Source organism: Mixophyes fleayi, chromosome 3 (genome assembly GCF_038048845.1).
Source record: "Mixophyes fleayi isolate aMixFle1 chromosome 3, aMixFle1.hap1, whole genome shotgun sequence".
In the NCBI taxonomy this organism is placed as follows: Eukaryota; Metazoa; Chordata; class Amphibia; order Anura; family Limnodynastidae; genus Mixophyes; species Mixophyes fleayi.
The window spans coordinates 167,234,476-167,258,428 of NC_134404.1; the positions used below are offsets into that span (position 1 = coordinate 167,234,476).

Consider the following 23,953-nt stretch of genomic DNA (forward strand, 5'->3'; position numbering starts at 1 on the left):
TAGCTTAATGAAACATGGATACTGAACAGACAGGACAGAGGGGTACACGTGCACAATGAATGCTTACTCTTTGTAATGGTACACACTTTATAAAACATGGTTAGAAGATTACATGAATGTTAAACTCATGCTAGTGCCAAGAAAAATAAAAAATAAATAAAAATCATGAAATGCTCTATGGAAGAGAAAGTATATGCACTAAAAATTGGTACCTTTAACAAGAACGTGAAAATATGTTTAGCTCTGACAATGCATGTATAGTTATTATACTGCTGTGTATAATTGTGAAAAGAGTACAGTACATTCTGATGAACATGAATTTAAAACTTACCTGTAACTTTGCTAAATTCTTCAACAATTTGTTCCTTTGTTTTACTTTTTGGAATAGACCCAACAAAAAGTCTATTATTGGCAACAGAGATGCATACACCAATATGTTTTCCTGATCGAATCTCATGGTTATTGTACTATAAAAATAAATAAATGTACATTTAAAATTTTGATAATTATGGAGACTAAATTGAAATGGTCATTCATGTTTAGTTAGCACAGGCCAAAACATGCATTATAAAGCAATTATTTTGTTAAATACTATTCCTGGCAGAAATTTCTTAGGAAGGAGGTGCTCAGTTCTAGTTTTCCAGTGCCCTGCCTCCAAGGGGTGAAACATATAACCCACTGTCTATGTTCCCTTTACTGCTAAAGATGAAATGTTTACCACTGTAACCTCCCAATCTTTTACTACTCCCTTTCCTATTATAATCCATGTTCTCTGGCAATTTCAATTACCCAAAGAATAGCGAGAAGAAAACAGAGCAAGTGGTAGCAACAAATATCAGGCATTTCCGTTTAGGTGCTAAACACAAGAAAATAATTTGTACATGGCAACAAAAATAAAAAAATATCTATATGCTTTCCTATAATGTATAGAAAATTATTTCCTACAAGAGATTTTAAACTAGAGAAATGCAGAGTGACATGAATCTACATAGCTCATAATGGGCAGGGAAATGCAGGTTAAAAGCTGCATTTATTTTAGCAACAAAATCACTAGGTTGTAAGACCATGACTTAAGGAGCCTGCAAACAAACAGAATGATATTAATTTATATGTTAAGCCCTTTTTCTCCCAATAGGACTCAAAGCACTTTGATTTGCATGCTAAAAACCACATAACACAAAATAAACATATTAGGATTAACAATAGAGAAGAGAGCTATCTATGCATGTTTTGGTTTTTTTTTGCAGAAAATTAAGGCATTAACTAAATACATAAGTAAACAGGCAAGACTTCTGTTAGTATTTGAAGATTTCTAGGGAGGAGGCCTCTCTCAGACTGTACGAGGCATCAAGTTTGATTGAGTAGTAGCTGCAAATCTAAAAGTTTGAGGCCCAAATTAAGTAGGAGACATTCTAGGTATTCTTAGTAGTCCTTCATTTGTAAAATGAAGTGAGCAAGAGAGAGTATAGGAAATCAAAAGCTGCTTCAACTACCCAGGACCCTGTTTGTGTGAGGCTTTGAATGACAATAAGATAGTCTTGAAACAGGCAGTCAGTAAAGGAAATGGCAGCTGGATAGTTAACAGCCTGGCTGCTGTAGTTTGTGCAGTTCTTTTTCTGGGAGAGAGGTGGAGTGCACTGCAGTAGTACCAAGCATTTGGCTAAAAATATATGTACGAGTATAGAAAGATCTTCGGAGTGAAAAAAAAATGCTTGATTCAGACTATGTTCTTAAGATGAAATAATGGAGATTTGATCATGGCTGAAACCTGATGTTTAAAGTTAAAAGAACAATGAAGTACATCACCAACATTCTGCACATGATCAGAGTTTTGAGACTGAACTCTCTAAGCTTAAGACCAGCTTGTTGATATTTGATGTTTAGCTCCTATAATAAGAACCTCTGTATTATCAGGTTTCAATCTCAGCAAACGGACACTCGTCCACTCCTGGAGCTCCGCTAAACAGCCATTTAGGATTAGTATTAGGATCTTAGTATCCAGAGCAAAGGACAGGTAGAATGAGTATGGTCTGTATTGCATTCGTAGTCCAAGCTAGGATGTCTGATTATTTCACCTCACACACAGAGGTAGCATGTATACTGCAAAAAGTATAGGAGATGGATAGATCCCTGTCAAAAACACATAACAGGGACACTGGTACAGATGAGTACAGTCCTAATGCACTCTCTGTGGCCTACCAGTGAGAAACGAATTGAACCAACTAAGGATAGTGCCATTTACTCCACATAAATTCTTCAGGCACTATTAGAATCCCAGGGTAACACATGTTGCCGAGAGGTCCATGAGAATTAAGATTGGAATAAAAGGTCTCGTGCCATCAGAAGATCTTTAAGCACACGTACCAGAGCCATTTCAGTTATGTTGTCTCCTGAACCCTGACTGGAAAGGAACATAAACATCATGGGTTGACAGGTTTTCCAATTGAGTTGCAACCACTTTCTCAATAACCTTCCCTAGAAATAGACGATCTGGATGATACCAGGCTGTAGATAGTGAAACAATCTGGGTCTAGAGAAGGGTTTTTTTTTTTTTTTAAAGACATCTGTCAAATGCTTCCTTCAGTGGTCAAGGACAAATGTCTGTCTGTAAAAAGTGTACTATTTTGACATATACTGGACCAATTACATCAACACAACCTATTCAAGGTTTGTTTGGTCCAGATACCTGGAAATGGGACAAAACTTTACGGTAATTGCAACGTCTTCTACATAGACGGTGGTCAAGCGGCAATACAGCCCACATTCACATGCTTGGACACACATTTGGCGGCACTGTTGGGATTCCAGCCCTGGTGGACGATACCTTATTAGCAAAGAACTCAATTTGGTTAGTTTTTACTAAGCCACAACAACCAGACATATGCTTTCAATATCTAACTTGCTCTAAACAGATAAATGCTGACTGTTTGCTATGACTGAGTGCAGTTTTGTATCAAAATGCAGTGTTAGGAAAGAACACTGGCAGGTATATTTACTAAACTGCAGGTTTGAAAAAGTGGAGATGTTGCCAAAAGCTTCTAGTCATCGTTTATTTAGTACATTCTACAAAATGGACAGCAAGAATCTGATTGGTTGCTATAGGCAACACCTCTGCTTTTTCAAACCCGGTTTAGTAAATATACCCCTCAGTGTCAATTGACACACAATCTGTACTACAATTTATATCATGTAACAAACTTAAACAAAAAATAAAACCCCACAGAACTTTTATGCACCTTGTTAAATATCAATGGAATACAACACTTACCAACTTGACAGCCTCCTGGGCAGCCTCTTTCGTACAAAATGTAACAAAAGCATAGCCCCTATTTAAACCAGTTAAAGGATCCATCATTAAACGGAGATCCCAAATTGATCCAGCCTTTTCAAATAATGGAACAAGCTCATCTTCAAACAGGTCTCTAGGGATCTTGCCCACAAATATCTAAAAGAAAGTAATACTGGATAAGATAGGGAAAACGGAAAAAAAAAAAAAAAAAAAAAATATAAAAGGATGTTTTGTTTTTTTTTACCTCTGTGCCAACAGAGGGCTGCTGTGCAGAGTGGATTGTGGCAGGAGGTGGACCACCGTATTTTCTTTGACCAGTTGTCACATCTAAAGTATATCCTGTTCTTTCTAGAAGGGCCTAAAATGAATGTTAAAAAAAAAAAACAAAAAAAAAAAAAAAAAACAGGTTTACTAGGCGTTTCTACCTTCAGTGGTATTCAAGCTGGAGACCTGCAATCAACCCATCAAGACCTAATCATAGCAACATAGAAATTGAAGGCAGATAAGAAACGCTTGCCCATTGTTTTATTAACCTATGGTAACCTTATTTAATAACTTATTCTTTATAAGGATATTCTTATGTCTATCCTAAGCATATTTAAACTGCTCTACTGTATTAGACTCTACCACATCTGATGGGAGGCTATTCCACTTATCCACTACCCTTCTGTGAAGTAGTTTTTTCTCAAATTTCCTCTGAACCTACTTCTCTCCAGTTTCGGTGTATGTCCTCGTGTTCTAGTACTTCTCTTCCTTTGAAGAATGTTTCCCTCATGTACTTTGTTTAAACCCTTGACATATTGAAAAGTTTCTATCATGTCCCTCCTTTCTCTTCTCTGCTCCAAACTATACATATTAAGTTCTTTTACTCTTTCCGAGTAAGTTTTGTGCTGAAGGCGATGTACCATTTTAGTTGCCCTTCTTTGTACAGTTTCTAATGTATTTATAGCCTTCTGCAGATATGGCCTCCAGAATTGAACACAGTATTCTAAATGAGGCCGTACCAATAACCTATACAGTGGCATTATTACTTCTATCTTTCTGCTACTGATTCCTCGCCCTATGCAACAAAGCATCTGACTTGCCTTCCTCATTGCTTTGTTGCATTGCTTACCTGCCTTCCACCTGAAATAGTGACCCATAGATCCCTTCTCTCCTCAGTAGTTTCCATTATAGTGCCATGAATACTATATTTAGGGGGGTATTCAATTGTCAGCGGGTTCAAGCGCGGAAAAACTAATACGGTAATCTCTCGCTGAAATCCAGCGAGTAAATTACCGTATTAACGGGTTTTCCCACGCACGATTACCGTAATAACAGTAATCGTGCGCGGACCGCTGGATTTTCGGCAATCCCACCGACAATTGAATATGCCCCTTAGAGCCTTTGGGTTTTTGAGACCTAAGTGCATGATTTTGCATTTTGTGGCATTAAACTGTAGCTGCCACTCTCTTGACCATTGCACTAGTCTACCTAGATCATCAATTTGTTTTACCCCTCCTGGTGTGCCTATCCTGTTGCGTATCTTTGAGTCATCTGCAAAAAGCCATACTTTCCCTTCAATACAATTTGCAATGTTTCCAATAAGGATATTAAAAAGCACTGGTCTAAGTACAGATCCTTGGGGTACTCCACTGGCAACCTTTCCGTCCTGTGAATGTACTCCAATTACTATAAAGCTCTGTTTTCTATCCTGCAAAAAAGATCTTATCCATTCCACCCTCTTTGAATCCAACCCCAACCTTTCAAGTTTATTTAACAGTTTGCGATGTGGGACAGTGTCAAAACTAAAATCTAGATAAGCTATATCTACAGCTCCTCCTTGATCTATTACTGTATTCACCCAGTCAAAAAAAAAATATCAATAATAATCCCCACAATAATCCCTACAGCAAACTGTCGTTTCATTATTGAAATGACAGATTGGTTTATTAAATTAGTTTAGATCCATTAGGGAATTATTATTGTTATTGTAGATTTCAAAGAAGCCAGTGCTCAGCAGCACCTTACAGTAGGGAAAACAAGGACAGACAAGGCAGACAAAATAAATGCAGACATGAAGACAAAAGGGTATGGAGGACCCTACTCAAAGAACTTACATTCTAAGTGTAAGAGGGCACAGTTGGAACAAGATAAGCAAGTGTAGCTTAGAGTGGAGATTGAGACAGCTGTGAAGGTATATTAGTGTGAATAGTATCATCAGGAATAAGGTGAGCTTTATGAAAGAAAGAAAAAAATAAAAGAGATGGGTTTTTAGATTGTCTAAAAATTTCTAGGCTGTGGGAGGGAATTTCATACATGGGAGCAGCAGGATAGAAGTCATGTAAGTCGTAATCTGTGATTTCACTGCCTTTGCCAAGCAATATCAACAAGAGGGCGATTAACCCAAGTTGACTGCATAAAAGTGTTAATTAACTTACTAGTGGCTTAACCTAAGTGTTTTCATGCATTTGCATAGAAGAGAGCACAGTATGAAGTGCTTTTTTACAAGGTTTGAAAATATATCTCATCACAAAAGGATATAACAAATAATAAACAGGATTTAGGAGATTTCTAGAAATGTATTTTGTTTGTACGACCTGTGCCATGTTTTGAATAATGAGTAAAAACCGGTGCCTGGTGGCAAAGAAAACATCTCGTATGGACAAAAGCAAAACAATTCAAAATTATTGGTTCCTATTTGCAAGTCTTAGGAATTATTATTCTGGCTTTCATATTATATTGTAAAAGCTAATGTGCATCATACTCTACTATGAAGAGAATAGCGTGAGAAAGTCAGTTTAATGGGCTAGTGGAAAAGAACCCAACAAGAAAACAACCCTGACAAGGATATTAGGCTTATTAGAGAATGGCCATGCTTTCATTTATTTTTACGGTGGCATAGTGGTCAGCACTGCTGGCTCACAGCCCTGGGGGCATAGATTTGGTTTCAACCAGGTACAACCAATTAAAGGGCAAAATGGTTACTTTGGAACTCCCAGAGTCAAAAGGTTATTGGATGGCACGACAAAAAAAATGCAATGTTCAATTTTGTCCAGACCTTCTATTGCAGCTTTGTTAGTTAAATTAGCAAAGTATTCCTTCCTGTGTCCACAACAAACAGCTAGAGTGAAAGTTCATGCTTAAAGTGATTGAAACAGGACAAAAAGCTCAAAAAAAAACCAAACAAAGTTATTTCCTGTAACATAGTTGGTAAGACCCCAGTTTATGAATGCACAAATCTGCAGTCTAAACAAGAGCATTTCAGTTATTCTGGACTAACTAGCCAAATCATACAAGCTCTGAATTTATATTACGTGATAAAATTTAGTGCTTCCCTGGCTTGTAAGTCATGATCTACACACACTATATACGGACAAAAGTATTTGGCCACACCTGTTAATTATTGAATTGAGGTTTTTCGATCAGAACTGTTACCAGAGGTGTATAAGATAATGCACCTAGTCACACAGTCCCCATTTGCAAACATTTGTGATACATAATGGGTCGTTCTAAAGAGCTGAGAGTTCAAGTGTGGTCCTGTGATAAGGTGCTGCCTTTGCAATAAGACGGTTCTTGAAATTTCATCCCTGCTGGATATTCCACAGTCAAATGCAAGTTAAATTACTAGAAAGTGGAAGCGTTTCAGATCAACAGCAACTCAGTCACGAAATGGAAGACCACATAAAATCACAGAGCGGGTGCCATGACTGCTATGGCGCATAAAAGTTGCCAACGCTCTGCTGATTCCATAACTGTAGAGTTACGAACTTCCACTGGCATAAATGTAAGCACAAAAACTATTTCTGCAGTCAGATGGGCGAATCTGGGTTTGGTGGATGCCAGGAGAACTTTACCTGCCCAACTGCATTATGCCAACTGTGAAGTTTGGTGGAGAAGGAATGATATGGGGCTGTTTTTCAGGGTTTGCCCATCCAAGGAAGGGCAGTCTTAATGCTTCAGCATACATTTTGGACAATTCTTTGCTCCCAACTTTGTGGCAACAGTTTGACGAAGGCCCCTTTCTATTCCAACATGACTGTGCCCCAGTGCACAAAGCAAGGATTACCAAGACATGGTTTGATGAGTTCGGTGTGGAAGAATTTGATTGGCCCACACAGAACCCAGATCTCAGCCCCATTGAACACCTTTGGGATGAACTGCAATAGGGATTGCGAGCCAGGCCTTCTCGTCTAACATCAGTGCCTGACCTCATAAATGCTCCACAGCATGAATGGGCACAAATTCCCATAGAAACAGTCCAACATCCTGTAGAGAGCCTTCCAAGAAGAGTGGAAGCTGTTATTGATGCAAAAAGGGTACAATCTCCATATTAAAGTACATGTGTTTTTAATTAGGGATGTGCACCGGCCACTTTTGGTCTCTCGTGTTTTGGGTTCGGATTTGTTTCGCAAAACACCTGTCGAAAGGTTTTGGATTCGGATTTATTTTGAAAAAAAGCATAAAAAGTTCCAAAATCAAGTTTTTGGGCTTATTTTCACTCCTACGCTATTATTAACCTCAATAACATTCAATAACAATCATTTCCACTAATTTCCAGTCTATTCTGAACACCCTCACACCTCACAATAGTCCAAAACGTTTCACCGAGGTAGCTTTCTGGACTGCATAGCGCAGTGGTCCCGGTACCCAATTTGGTACCGGGGCCACAATATATCACCCTCAACTGGTCTCAATTCCACCAAAAAAGTATCTGGACTGCGTAGTGGAGTGGCCCCGATACCCAATTTGAAACCGGGGCCACAATATATCACCCTCAATTGTTCTGAATTCCACCAAAAAAGTATTTGAACTGCGTAGTGGAGTGGCCCCGGTACCCAATTTGGCAATATAATAATAAAACCCTCAACTGGTCTGAATTCCAGTGCACAGATGGCGGACACCGGATGGACGTCTAAAACCAACATAGCAGTTAAGGGCGCAGTTCCTCTTTTTTGTGACTGCACAAATAATTAACGTAGTAATAGAAATGACAGGTTTTTGTTTTTTTTTTAATATAGAAAGAAAGAAGGTAGTACTAGAAATGGCAGTTATTCGAATCCCCAGGAGAGTCTAAGTGGGGTGAGCCACAGAGAGATTGTTTCCCTCAGTTTCTCTAACAGGTTGTCAGTGTTGTGCCTCTTCTTAAAACCTGTGATACATAACTACACACACTCGGCAAAGCTTTTACAAATTATCTGCGGCACAGGAGAGTACCACTGGACTGTACTTTAATAGCAGTACCTATTATTTTTGGGTACAGCAACAGTGAATGATCGTAGTTAGACTTTTAAATAGCAGTACAAGCTAGATTTTTTTAACATTTTGTAATATTTTTTTCCAATTATTTTTTTTTAAATTAATTTTTTATAAATTTAAATTTGTTTTTTTTAGAACTTTTGGATAACTTGGAAATAACAATGCCCTTAGCAGAACAGACCACAGGACACAGGAAATACAGAAAGAAAGAAGGTAGCAATAGAAATGGCAGTTCCTCTTTTTTGGAACTGCACAAACAGTGATTAAAATGAAGGTGGAGCTGGTGGCATGTCACGGTCCTCTTCAGAGGACAATCTCCTGACCAGCAGGTCTTTGCACTCCTGTAGACTTGTGTCCGCCGGAAACAGAGACACAACATACGCTTTAAACAGAGGATCGAGAACAGTGGCCAGAATGTATTCCTCTGACTTTAAAAGACTGACCACCCTCGGATCCTGGCAAAGCGTACGAAGGGCTTCATCCACAAGAGCTACATGCTTGGTGGAATCGCAATGGTGTACCAGCTCCTCCCTCACTTTCTCCAGCTGCTTCTGCAACAGCCTGATCAGGGGTATCACCTGACTCAAGCTGGCAGTGTCGGAACTGACTTCTCGTGTGGCAAGTTCAAATGGCTGCAGAACCTTGCACAACACGGAAATCAGTCTTCAGTGCGCTTGACTCAGGCGCATCCCCACTCATTTTCCTATGTCGTAGGTGGCTGCGTAGGCTTGAATGGCCTTTTGATGCTCCTCCATCCTCTGCAGCATATAGAGGGTGGAGTTCTAGCATGTCACTACCTCTTGTTAATTTAGATTGCAAGGCTTGTAAATACTTTGAAGATAAAAAAAAGCAGGCTGCACAGACTGTGAATCTAGAAAGTGAAATTAAATGGACCACGTTACTTTGGTGGCTATCTATGCCCCCCCCCGCCCCCGCCCCCCACTTGTAGTTGAATATAAAAAAAGCAGCCTGCATAGACTGTAGAACTAGAAATTCAAATATACAAAGAAATGGACAAAGGCAGTTTGGTATCTGTCTGCATCAGATCCCCTCTTCACTAGGAGTAAAATAGAAAACTATTCAGCCGTTATATAATCTAGAATATAAATAGAAATTGAGAAAGGCATTTTGGTATCTGTCTGCATCATAATCATCAACTGCCTCCTCAGCGCCAGCTACATCAATATCCTCCTCCCTATGTACAACATTTACACCTTCATTAGCCAAATCTGTAACTGGACTGTGGGTGATCCTTCCAGCATATGCAGAGGGCGTGCTGCAAATGGTGGAAGGAGCCACCTCTTCCCGTACAGTGACGGGAAGGTCAGGCTTCGCAACCACCAACACCCTTGGACTCGCCTTGGGGATTTGTGATAATTTCTCTTTAGAAGGCAGAGTTGTTTGCTGTGTTGTTGCTGACAGCATAACGCTCTTAAATTTTTTGTAGGGGGGGGGGGGGCTTAGTTCCTTGGGTGAAGCTGAACCACTAGTCATGAACACGGGCCAGGGCCTAATCCGTTCCTTGCCACTGCGTGTCGTAAATGGCATATTGGCAACTTTACGTTTCTCCTCAGACGATTTTAAGTTTCTCTTTTTGCTACTTTTACTGAACTTGGGCTTTTTGGATTTTACATGCCTTGTACTAGGAGATTGGGCATCGGGCTTGCCAGACGACGTTGATGGCATTTCATCGTCTATGTCATGACTAGTGGCAGCAGCTTCAGCATTAGGAGGAAGTGGGTCTTGATCTTTCCCTACTTTATCCTCCAAATTTTTGTTCTGCATTATATGTAGCACAAGAGAGTGTACCCCGAAGCCACACACACTCGGCAAAGCCTTTAAAAATTATATGCGGCACAGGAGAGTACCACTGGACTGGAGTTATACAGCAGTACCACTGGACTTATACTGCAGAATGAGTGAACTTTGTAATATAGCAGTACCAATGGACTTATAGTGCAGGATTGTTTTGGGATATTTTTTTTTTTTTTTTTTAAATTACTTTTTTTTAAATTTTTTATAATTTGGGAATAATGGGGAAATAACAATGCCCTTAGAAGGACAGAGCACAGGACACAGCACCACTGGACTGAGCAGAACACAGAGCACAGCACAGAACTGAACAGCACGAGATATAGCAGGACAGAGGACCACCTAACACACCCTCCCTCTACCCTGATCAATGCCCGAGTGAAGATGGCGGCGACTAGCGGGGAATTTATAGGATCCGAGTATCGCGAGATCCGACAACGGGATTATGACTCAGAGCCTCGGTTTCAGTTTTGCAATTGGCGCGAATACCCGGATCTGTCTCGGATCGGCAACGTTCGGATTTCAGAAATCCGAGTGCGCTCATCTCTATTTTTAATACAATGTCAATACAGTCCCTGTTGGTGTAATGGTCAAGCGCCCGAATACTTTTGTCCATATAGTGTGTGTGTGTGTGTGTAATATATTTATATATACATAGACATATATTCATTTTTCTCACACCTCATTAACAACTTAAAAATGGATTCTTCATTAGTCATCTGCATTTTGCCAGGTACTATCAGTCGTGATTTGATAATGAATATGCACTTCTTTGTCACTAAACAGGCAAATCACAATACGCCTTGTTTTTCATAGAAATCTTCAGAATGTTTACAAGTTTGATAGAAACTAGATATTAGCTTAAAACATACCTTTATTTTGGACTCATCTGGTCCTTTGCTAGAATCTGCAACTTTGGTCCCTTGTTTCTCTCTTTGCCTGTAGGTCTTCATGACTCCACATAAAAAGGCACTTTTATTCTAAAAAAAATAAAATAAAAATAGAAGGCAAGTAAAATTAATTATCTCAAACAGAAACTAAACCTGCTTTAGCTCATTTAAAGGTTAAATTATTTTTCCATAAGAGTTTAAACTCTAGAAGACAAAAAATAGTTTGTAAAGACTGATTTACCCTCTCTGTTGAACTAAGCCAAAGACTTAACTTACTCCAGAGGGTATGGAAAAATGTCTAGCCAATATTAAAGAAACATAGATCTCCAGTTCAGCTTTAGTCTCAAATGGCACTTTAAAACATCAGTTTTCTAAATCCTGAATAATTTCACATATGACCAGTTAACAATAGACCACCAATGTAGCTTGGTGCAAATTTCATATAAGTGGCTTACAGGTACATTTCAGACTGTATGTAGAGCAAACACAATTAACTTTATCTGAAAATTCAATAATTACCTGTACATGCGAAAGGTCACTGTCCTTAAACTGTTGAAGCACAGCTAATGCACCTTCTTCATTGAATTCCTTTAGAGCTTCAATAGCTCTTTCATCTAGATCACTATGCGCAACTAAACCTGCAGGAAAGATTAATGTAACAAACACACTGTTTTTAGCACACAAGTGATAATATATGTATACATTTCTGTAAATTATTTCATTAAAGACAGCAAGCTCTGTAGTCATTGCTTATAATTGACTAATTCTGACAGAACCTCTTCTGAGTTCATTAGGAACATTTGTGTATTATAACGGAATAATGCACAACCTACTGAATTTACAAATATTAGTTGATTTCTGTGACTTGTATAAAAACTTTGCGAGTGTATATATTGAACCATACTTTACGTCATAAAAGTAGTTATGCATTTATCAAGTTAGGAAAAGATAAACATCAGCCCTAATCAATATAGCAAGGTGACTGAACAGCCAAACCAATTAAACTGACTGGTTGTTCGATTTCCAGATGCAGCTCTTCCGGCATTTCAGTTTAGTTACTATGATGACCCAAAAAAGAATGCTCTGCCCATGCTAACTAAGCTGCAATTCTAGACCTTTAAAGAGTCAAGGATGTTTTTTAAATTACTTCTATATATCAATAGTGATGTTTAAGTATGCATTCATTGCATTACTACATTAAATTCAACTGAAGAAGGTCACATCAATTATGGCAGTTATTGACAATGATGTGATTGTAAAATACATGCACAGGTGTTAGGAGGTCCAATATGGTTTTGAAGGTGAAGCTGAGTATTTGGAGTTTTATTTTACTTTTGTATACAATAAGGTTGAAGATTAAAGTACCATGGTTTTTCAACTAGTCACATATTCAGGTTCTAAACTGTTCACGTGGTTTCATTAATTATCTCCACTTATTCTAACACAAATACACCCCCCCCACACACACACCATACAGTGTACAAATAAACAAAAGCTGGAAAATCAACTACACTATTTTACCACTACTAAAAAAACACTAAACAACCATCTCATTCCTAAAGGACCAAAACTGAAATGTTCTGATACCACAAAGGTAAAATACACGATTTAATGTTTATCTGATATTCCACTGCAGCTCTGTTAAAAAGTAAAGTATTACCTCCCCACTCCATTAGTCAGTTGAAGCTCCTCCCACATCTGTAGGACAGTGCCCTAATGGGATATGATACAGGTCAAAAAGCTGAGAGTGCAGTCATTAGAGCTACTGTGTCCTGCCGTTGTATATGAATCAATCATCCCAATAGTGCATTTCTACAAGTCAAATCTACCAAGCTATCAGTCATTCTGTATCTGTTGTGATAAAAAGCACCTGCCTCCTAACATGGCAATCTGCTACAAGAGTGAGCATGATGGACTTATTTAATTCTGTATAAACACTACTGTAACTCCATACTACACAGCTTTTGATAATATTAATGTCAAAAACGAGTTTCACTGGCCTTTGAATAGCAAATGGACACATCCAGATTTATTGCTTTGAGGTTTAAGGTGTGCGATCCATTCCAAAAGCTGTAGGCCACATACCCATTGGAGTTTTACATGCATCTTTTTGTCACTCGTAAAAGTAAAAACGCTTTTGATTTGCATTTGTGCTATCATTATGCATCAAACCTAATAATGCCTTTTACAAAATGTTAACAATGCATTTAAAACACGAGTAAATGAGTTTGTCACTAGAATCCATAGTTTCTAGCATTATCATGCCTACTTGCATTCTAAGTTGCATTGGGTTAAGAAAAATGGTAACCCAACTTTTTGCATTAAATGCACTCTAAAGCCTAATAAAAATGAATGTAAAAACACCAATAGGTCTGTGGAATTTGTAGACTTTCCAATGTATTGACACAAATAGCAAAAAAAGTGAAAAAGCTAATTAGTGGGTATTGCAACAATGGTTTCTATGTATCAAGCCATTCAAATTACTGATCATGACGACTGGTTTCTTCTGCTGCTCCTATGAAAAGCAGAGGAATGCATATTTCACAAAAACAAATGATCAAGGCTGAAGGATGAAGGCTGATCAAGTTTCTAAGTGTTGTGCCTGGAAATCTCTGCTGTTCATATGAACAGAAATCATACCTACACAAAATTCAGGGCATTAGAAATGTGGTGTGAGAAAAGCATTGCGGTATGCTGGTCTAAACTTTCCCTTTGAGTCCATAGAATAATAAGTGTGTCAGTGTTTATTGTTTACTGCATGAAACATTTTTATACTACATTGTGAACAGAACCAATACCTAAATGCTTTATAGAAAACACAACAAAACTCACAGGTATACGAAATCTAACAGAACAGTAATGGAAGAAAAACTAGTTAGATCCATCAGTTTGAAGACTTTTATTTCACCAGATTTTCTTTCAAAGTTCCTACTAATGTAGGTGTGTAGAATATGAAGTGTGCCTACATGCAAGGATTTTATAAACAGGAAGGATCTAAATCAGAAATAGCTAGCATGACAGAACCTGTACACACTAGGTGAAAAGGAAGAGAGGTATATACAGACCACAGGTAAGCAGATGCTCAACAGCACAAAGACTGAAAATCAATTAGGCTCCTGACCATGTTCCCCGAGGGCTATTTTAAAGTACCATTAAGTCTAAAATAAAAGTTTGTCCCTTAAGAGTAAAATAAAGCAAGCTTCAAATATTAATGTAAAAGATTTCCCCACAGATCGGTTGGACACACACTACCTATTATGATGGAAATACCCAATATTTAGGTACCTTGCTATTTACCTCAATGCAAGCTACCAATTTCTTTTAGACTTAGATAAGTAGCATTCACGAGTTTGCAGACAGTAAAAAAAAAAAATAATGAAAAAAATGAAGATAAATTTCTACTATTATCTCGAGTATTTTACATATCACCAGTTGATTAGGATTAAAGTAAAAATCACCACATTTGCTCCAGCCTAATAATTATTGGCCAGTAATGCCCTGTTCATGGGATTGCAACCATTATAAACTAAGCCAGCCACAACTCCTGACCACACTAAGCAATAATTCCCTGCCTACCCCAGCGGTCTCAATGTCGTCCCTTCAGTCATGTCTGACTTAATATCTTTCTCAGGCTGCAAGTCCAGAGGCATGGTTGTTGGAGACGGCAGATTTCCTCTCACTGTATTCAGAGCACTACAGGTGACCCATATTGTGACAGCACTGAGCTTACTGACACAATTTCCAGGCATCAATAATAGTGGAGGAAAGCTTTGAGAGCTGTACACAATATTGTCCTATAATAACCTATATAAAGCGTAATGTTCAATTAGTACACCTGACATGAATGTTGTATTTAATGTAAACTATTTTACTAGGTAGAATGTTTCATTACTACTAGCAAATATAAAATGTTAAAGATATTATATTTTATTAACATAATGCAATGAGTAAACAGAAAAATCACAACAGTATTGCACTTATATGATTTGCTTTCTAATACATATATAAAATACATATTAGGGAGCTAAGATTTACACAGGTGTTTGTACTCACAAAGCACAATTTGGGTCAAATTTTGATATTTCAAGATGTGCTAACACACTCTGCCCTTTTAGTGGAAAGAGAAATAAATGCAAATCCAAAATCTGCCCCACAATAACTTAAAACAAGTTTCAAAGCACCTGGGAAATTGTACCTTAAATTATTTGTACCTACATGCAAACTGTAGATAGGTGATAAACAAGTGAATACAAGTACACTAAAAATTAGAAAAGTTTTAGCTATAGTGTGGTACACCAATATACACAGACTACTAGAATTTTGGATAATTAAAAGATTTCTTGCTTGGAAAACTGGTCCACATACCATTGCTTTTTTGTAATTTTTCTGCATCGGCCTCCATGACTTTTCAAAGTGCTGCACAGTATGTTACTGTACTCTGGGGACCATTACCAACTGTCATTGCATTAAACGCCAGCGTTTGTGCAAATCAAGAGACTGTAATTAAAACATGGTCTTTGGCGAATGCATGTGGTAGGGGGAATGGAGCAGGAAGCATCAAAAAATCTTGATTGCAAGTGCAAATTATTAGTGGGTATTGAGTCACTGAAACTAATGGGTTCCCTACCCACAATTTACATGTTTTGTTTTTTGTAACATAAAAAAGCTTGTAGAAGCATGCATTTCAATGCCACTAGGAAAGACACCATAAGAAAACACAGTGTTATTGGTGAACCCAGCAATAATAAAGCCTCTCAGAGATTATTGGGAGCAGTTTATGATGGACTAATTAACCAGACTGTACTCTCATATATTTTGTACACATTACAGACCTTTCCTTTAAAAAAAAAAATTAACATAAAATCAAGGCTTAATCTGTTCACTATGTGTCAACCCCAGTATTCGTTCTGCTTGTGTTATAGTTCAGTCAAGAGACAATTCTTACAAGTGAATACATCAGTAGACAATGCCTTCGGCAGTACATAATGAAGTAGTAGAACGTACCCCACAATTCCCCCTTTGGTTGAATAAAGTTTGTTGCCTTCTCATGCTTATGGCAGCTGTATACCAACACATGGCTGACTGTTCTCTTCAGATTAGGTTTCGACATCCCAATCCTTTTGAACAGTGTATATGTCCCCTTTGAACGTACTGGAGACACACATAAGAGTTCCCACAATATAGTTCCATTAAGAAACACATTCACTGCGTTCGCAAACTCTTAAGGGTGTCTAAAAAGGACAGCATATATTCTTTATTTGGCCTGAACACTTTTTCTCTGTTGGAAGTGGAGAACAGACAGAGCTGCCTATAAAAACATTACTTAACACAATTTTGCAGAGTGCAGAAAGAAAAACAAAACCCCAAACAATGCTTAGGGGAAATAAGGCAAGTCAAAATATGAAAACTAAATAAAAGTGATACAAAAAAAAACAACCGTGGAAAATCAGTTTATTGTAAATCTACCAATCTTGATTAGTCCTTGCATGGCAAACCCCTTCACTGACAGAGAGTTCTGTGATACACTGCAGAGCAACGCATTTTAGACACCTCAAGCACTGAAGGGGTTGAGGACACCAAAATTATATCTGCAGTTCCCATGTTTTGGAAACCACAAAAAGTTGCTAATTTAGGCAGAATCCAATGAAGAAAATGGAGCCAAAATAGAAGTGCTTTGCAAGAACCAAGTCTTACCTGAAATGTAAATTTCATCTAGTTTTTCAGCAACTTTCTGTGGTAAACCAGCATCGAGCAAAGTCTGCAAATGCTCAGATGGGACTACTGCAGCATAAGTATCCATGGACTCTTCTGTACCATTCCCATTTACATGTTCAGCGGCCATATCTCCAGATATCTGTACAAATGCAATAATCGTCATAATTAAGCGATATGCCTGGCATTGGCAACTAATTGTGCATGCATAAGAATATGGGACATTTTAGCTTCTATACACAAAGAAACTGCTATGCACTTTCTAACAGTGAACATAATCCTAATGATCTGTGGTGAAAATCTGACTGCAAACATCACAATACAAGTTTACTCTAAAGCTTACCAAGTCATGTTTTGCAAATCTGTCATATTGCACTGCAGAATATGATTAATGGTCACTAACACTAGTGGTAAAAGATTAACAGTTTTAATCTAACTTTATTATAATCAGAGGTACTAAGACATAAATGACAATCCAAATTAAACGTCGTTAACATTAGGCTCCCACATTTAACCCTGTACTTCTTAATACCATCAGAGACCACAAATATGTGGTGTACTTGCCATGTAGGCACCTTTAAGTGACACAAGCGGTGACATGTATTAACAATGTCCCAATATTACACTCATCATACTGTAAATGTGCTGTGATTAATACAGATTCCCGCCTGCATGGCTTTGATGTACACACTAAGGGAACAAAGCACCTCTTCCTTCTCCCCACCCACAGGACGATGCTAGGCCGGGCTGGGCGCCCGCTGCAAACACGTGCTCTCATCCTGTAGCAGCAGGAGGCCGCCCAGCCGTGCACATACTGCCAGCACCACAGAAAGACATGGAAGGTGTTTCCAGTACGATGGGTGATGCACCCGGCCACCGGTTCTGAGGAGCGCTGATGTTCACCTATGTGGTGTTTCTCCCTGGGCCTAGTGGAGTGAGGGCGCGGAATGAGCCCACGCGTGGCGTTATTCATACCGCAAAGCCGATTGAAAACAGCACGAGCGTAATGTCAACCCGGCAGATAGTGCGGGGCACTCATGTGACAGGGCTCCTCCCCCGCCTCTACAGCCTCAAGACCCCCCGGGAGCCACTACACATTATCCGCGCACTCAGCAGGATTGCACGACCCGCCATGCTTCCTCCAAGCATGCTAGGCCGGCCCTGCAACACCACGCGGTTTCCGAACTCCATTAATCCTGTGTCCACAGGGTGGGTGTCTGCCGAGAGTCCAGACCATTGTGTTGCACGGCTCATTCAACCCTGGCCTCCCCGCCCCTCACAGAAGGTAGTCGCCGCCAACGTGCTCCTACTGGAATCCATTTTCCACAGACGCCGGCTCCAACCACTGAACGAGCGTGACAGGGAACTGCACAAAGAGCTGCCAGCTTACCTGTCCCGATCCGGGCGGGTACTGGCTGTGTCCGGGCTGCCTGCTCTGCTCTCCGGTGTCAGAGTGTCGGACTAACGTGCCACTCGTGTAGTAGCTGCAGCTTCTTGTCCGGTGGAGTGTGGCTGTTGTAAAATGGCGGCCGAGAGAGCCGAGCTCACGCCGCTGGCAGCCAGTCCCCACCCCTCCTTCGTGCCCGCGCATTTACCGCGGGACCGCGCACTGGTAATGGAGCGAGTGTCATTCATCTCCGGGGTTTCCTCGACTACCCCTGCCTAGTCCGGCTGTCACTCCTCTCCCGCTGAGGGGCCGTGCGACCCTGCGAAGCCGCCCAGGAAACCCCGGTGGTGCAGCAGCAACCACCTCTCCCCTTGGCGTGTACACGCTCAATGGCGACACTGCAAAATGGGTATATTAGGACGTTGGACATTTGGGTTTTATAACTAGAATAAGTAGTTATCGCGTATATTCACGATTGATTGTTTTGCTGTATCTTGTTTCTATTGTAGCCAGGGATTTTGTTAGTGGTTACATCACTTACATTTCATGATGTTGCGCTAGCCAGGGACTAATAGTCTCCTTTCTCGCAGCTTGCACTATAGGATATTTTTAAGTATGACCACTTAAATAATAGGTATGTTTTATAACTGTCCAGACTTTTAGATACATTTGAAGACTAGGTATATTTATGACCACCACAAGCTTTATATATTATGGGTAAAGAAGACCTGCTAAAAATGTGTTATTTTTTTTGCAGTTGATGCACTATGGAATGGTCTCAAATGGGTACAGCATGCCTATGGGGCATATTTATGAATGAGTGTTAGCAAAGCTACACTCCGTTACCGGAACTTCAATGTAAGTTGGAGTGTTGCGCATATTTAAGAAAGGTTCATTGCAGCAGATATCGTGGATATCTGCTGCTTTGCATTCAATATCGTTTTGCGAGCAGTCACCATACAACAGTATAGTGACTGCAATTTAACAAGTTCCGAAAAATTGTTTTTTTTTTTGGGAAACTTGTCATGTTAATGTTGGCGTACATTATCATAATATAAAAATTTCAGTGCTGTCAGCTCTGCTCCGAAGAGCAGAGCTAGACAGCGCGTGTGTGGAGGGATCACATGATCCCTCCCTGTCACTCACCGCTCTCTCTCTCTCTCTCTGTAGAGACGGAGGAGATGTTTGTGCGCATGTGCAGTTCTTTGAACTACACATGCGCAATTGATGTATGAAGAGGAGATCCGGAGACAGCGCATTCCGAAGAGGCAGTGGTAGGTTTGTTTGTTTTTTAATCACAGAAACAGCAGTTTATCGGAACTGCTGTTTCTGTGTAGCGTTTTTCATAAATTTGAGGAATAGTTCAATCCTTATCCATGCGATAAGGATTGAAAACGATTTTTCACTTTATGAGAAGATTGATAAATGTGCCCCCATGTCTTAGTTGGAAGAGAGACGGAATACAGCTGAGAAGCCAACATTTGGACTGACCATTTTTGAGTGCAACATTTACGCACTTTGTGCTGGTGTACTACACACTCAGAATGTGTCACACAAACTGCCTGATGTATTTGGAAAGAGTTAGAAAAGGAAGGAGGTATTTGTTTTTTGAATAGGAGCCACTTGAACATGTACTCTACATTTCAGTCAATCTAGGGAGGATATGGTTATCTTGAGTGGGAGAGGGGGGAGCTGGCTGAATATATCCACTCCTGACACATCCAGCTTTTTAACAAGTACTATCAGTTGTTTTCATTTCCTACCTCCACTGCCGGTTTTCATATCGCAATTTTTTTAGGCAGTTTATTCAATCCAAGATGACTCCTAGCATAACAAAGAGGGTCTTGGGGTGACGGAAGTAATTTACAGAGAATACCAACTACACTGGGGATGTCTCTACGTATTTACGGATCACTTCTTGTTCTTGCGTTTATTTTTATTGTATTGCTCATTAATACTTCAAGGAGGTGCTAGCACAGATAACCTCATTTATATAGCAACAATTAAAAAACAAAATATGAACCATTGTTTAAAACTTATAAACTTGTCACATTTAAAATAACCAGAATGGATCTGGATATTTCAAATGTGGCAAAGTTTACGTTAGTCAGTGGTTCTTCTGTGCACCACTAATGCGTAACTACTGTTTCCTTTTGTTCCTTAAGGGTGATAGAAGTGAGTAAGGTTATTGGTGGTACTAAATGAAATAATTGATAAAAGTGGCGCTTCACTCAGTATGCAGCCTGTTACATGTGATGGAGCTTCCACTTCCCTCCACAAATAAATACAGTTTATACAATAGAAACACGTATACTTGGCGCACACCTTTTTCACATATGAGGTGATGTTAAATAGCTCTTGGATTTTATCTTATTGTCATCCTTCTACCAGAATACCGATCTTTGTCCTTCTCTCTGAATGAATTCAGATAATCTGGAATCCAGACTCATAAAAACACAAACGTAAAAAACAATAGTGCAATATGTTTCAAAAAGACACTGGTATCAATAGTCCAGGAAATTCCCATAAAGTAGTTCTTTATCTTCCACCTTGTGATACAGGAATAAGGTCACCCCAAAACACTCTTGTGCCTAAACACCATCAGACTCCCCAAAAGGTGTATACTTACAAAGCTCCAAAAGATATAGGGCATTTCATATGTCATCCACAAATCTCTCCTTAGACTTCAATCACAGGATCAACTCCAATGCATGTAGTGAAAGAAATGATAACCAGAATCTGGTGCATTATCTTAAAACACCTTATTTATTGCATAAAAAATCCTGTCCCACAGACAAGATATCGGATAAATAAAAGGTATGTACATCCAAACCTCCAATACAGAAAATGATAATGATAATGTATAGTTTTACAGGCCAAACATATTCCACATATGTGGAAGCCTATGGTTCTTACTGATTTTCTCATTTCTTCTGGTAATGCACTCCTTACTAATTTGTCCTTAAGATTAGGAGCTTTTCTATACACGAAGATAGGTTTTTCTGGTAACCATCTTCGTGTATTGCCATAGGCTTCCACAGGTGTGGAATATGTTTGGCCTGTAAAACTATAAGATCTAAGAACAGTAAAACCACCAGTTTAGAGATTAATGGGTATTTATTGAATATTGAGCAATTCATTACATGCCACACGAGCCACGTGATTTATATCTTTAAATAAAGAGGATCTTTTTTTATTAAAAACTCTGACCCCTAAAGGTTTAAATATAGAATTTGAACTGAAGTGGTTTATATGATCCATTATCAGAAACTACACACTGAGTGCCCTCTTCCCTTTTTCTCATGCTCCTTTTGGAGTCCTCCATTTGTTTGTTATATGAACTGTCTTCTCCTGTGTCTGAATGTATCACCAAGATCGTTATGTTAGTATCAATATTGTAACTTTAGTGCTATATGTACATGAATTATTACTGAAATCATGACAAGGTTCTATGTATTTGTTTCTTGTTCCCTTGGTTCAACTTGAAACATATTGTGGAAGTGTGAAGCTGGTGACGATCATAAAGAAAATTTAGAAGAAAGATTCTACATGTGAAGAAAATGGACATGTTGTTCTATATGTTCATATACATGTCTTTTTATTTCATTTTTTATTTTATTGTTTTAATGGTATTTGTTCATTCTAATTATGTTTTTTATGGTAGTATGAATGTTCTAAAGATATACGGACATTTCTCATTAATTGTTATACTTTGTAGCGACGGATGATCCTTTATTAGGTCCTCTGTTGTTGCAAAAGAAGGTGTGCCGATAAAGTTTTTCTTTCTCAACTTCCAGTTATCGGAAGTAAGGACATGCCATTTAAGCCTCGTCCTCACGGCGGACGGAGTTGCGAGTGAAACCACCCCTCCGTTTTCGCTCTAAAAGTGAGTATAAATATTAGTACCAGAGGGCAGTTGCCTTACCTTGTAAAAGACTTGTTTGAGTCGAAATGCGTTTGCTGTATAGGTGTGAGTGGGTCCGTTATACCAGCTGGATCGTTCTACATCTTAAACTGATTTTGATATGCGAGTAACACTGAGAGATCTGGTATGAGTTTCTACATTATCATTTTCTGTATTGGAGATTTGGATGTACATACCTTTTATTTATCTGATATCTTGTCTGTGGGACAGGATTTTTTTATGTAATAAATAAGGTGGTTTTTTTTTAAGATAATGCACCAGATTCTGGTTATCATTTCTTTCACTACATGCATTGTGGAGCTGATCCTATGATTGAAGTCTAAGGAGAAATTTGTGGATGACATGAAATGCCCTATATCTTTTGGAGTTTTGTAAGCATACACCTTTTGGGGAGTCTGATGGTGTTTAGGCACAAGAGTGTTTTGGGGTGACCTTATTCCTGTATCACAAGGTGGAAGATAAAGAACTACTTTATGGGAATTTCCTGGACTATTGATACCAGTGTCTTTTTGAAACATTGCACTATTGTTTTTTCCGTTTGTGTTTTTATGAGTTCATTCAGAGAGAAGGACAAAGATCGGTATTCTGGTAGAAGAATGACAGTAAGATAAAATCCAAGAGCTATTTAACATCACCTCATGTGAAAAAGGTGTGCCCCAAGTATACGTGTTTCTATTGTATAAAAAGGATATTGGTGGTACCCAGATCCTCCAAAGTACTGGCAATATACCAAGATAGAATCTGAGCTATGTAAAAGATAAACAAATCCTCTTTCCCAATTACAAGTGGGTGGAGTCTAGTGTCTCCCATATGTTTAACAGGTATCTGTGTTTTATTTATTTTTTCCAGACTCCTTCCCCCCCCCCCACACTTTTTATTAAAATAGTGTTGCAATTAAACCACTGTTGATTTTAAAGTGGGAGGCACAAAACGGCACTCCTTGTCCGTGATAGCCAGGTATCCAGATGAATGGTCTAAGGACAATGTAATGTAATTCAGTTACTAGGTCGATGATCACAGCGCATAAAACAGGGTGAAGTCACAAGGACTTCCCACAACAAGAGGCCGTTCAGGTCCTCTTGAATTCTAGCACTGTACACTGTAATAGAAGCAACACTGCGTTCCTTAGTGCTGGAAACGAAAAGTTGACTACTAGTACCATACCCAAAAGGAACTGTAATCACGTTTCCATTGGAGAGCTGCCTCGGTCACTGAGCCACACTTTGCATTCATCTGCTACAAACAGGGACCAAGCCAAATCGTTATTGGCGTGCACACAGAATAGCAAAGTCCTTGTAGACTAGAAGATGCGATCCTTGGCACAATCCTAAACCAGCCCAACAGGAACCCTAGTTAGAGCTATCTCACAGTTAATAAACACCCATTGGACTTCTGTGCTCCTTTTTTTAAACAGTCCAGTTCCCACAGTGGTGTGGACTTGGTGAGGCTTGTTTTAGATTACGTATTGGGTACCTGCGTCAAGGAGAACAGCCACTCTACCTGCCCCAAGCTCTCGGGTTGCAAGACACAGTGCGGAGAGAGGCTTTGGGAAGTCTGGTTGAATTAGGGGGAAAACAAAGGGCAGCCATTTATCAGGCAATAAAAGACAATTTAGTTAAGTCTCTCACAACCCTCTGGTAAAGCTAGGTACACACTACAGAAATTTCGACCAACTTTTTATGCCAAGCGATTTTACTTGC

At 39.1% G+C, this 23,953-nt stretch overlaps 1 protein-coding gene across 9 annotated transcripts in view; it reads right to left on the reverse strand.

Moving 5' to 3' along the window:
• Positions 1-18,536, reverse strand: part of SYNCRIP (synaptotagmin binding cytoplasmic RNA interacting protein) — a 28,327-nt gene extending 9,791 nt beyond the window's left edge. For 4 of the 9 annotated variants that reach the window (XM_075202730.1, XM_075202729.1, XM_075202727.1 and 1 more), the window contains exons 1-7: positions 18,332-18,535; positions 16,924-17,083; positions 11,749-11,867; positions 11,212-11,319; positions 3,534-3,647; positions 3,269-3,445; positions 332-467 (exon numbers count right to left, since the gene is read on the reverse strand). In XM_075202730.1, the coding sequence (XP_075058831.1) occupies positions 332-467; positions 3,269-3,445; positions 3,534-3,647; positions 11,212-11,319; positions 11,749-11,867; positions 16,924-17,083; positions 18,332-18,532 (1,015 nt within the window). In that variant the 5' untranslated portion in view covers positions 18,533-18,535. Of the gene's footprint in view, positions 1-331; positions 468-3,268; positions 3,446-3,533; positions 3,648-11,211; positions 11,320-11,748; positions 11,868-12,889; positions 12,943-16,923; positions 17,084-18,331 lie in introns of those variants that run through there. The other 5 variants (XM_075202725.1, XM_075202724.1, XM_075202723.1 and 2 more) reach the window with 3 other exon arrangements.
• Between the last annotated feature and the right edge of the window lie 5,417 nt (positions 18,537-23,953).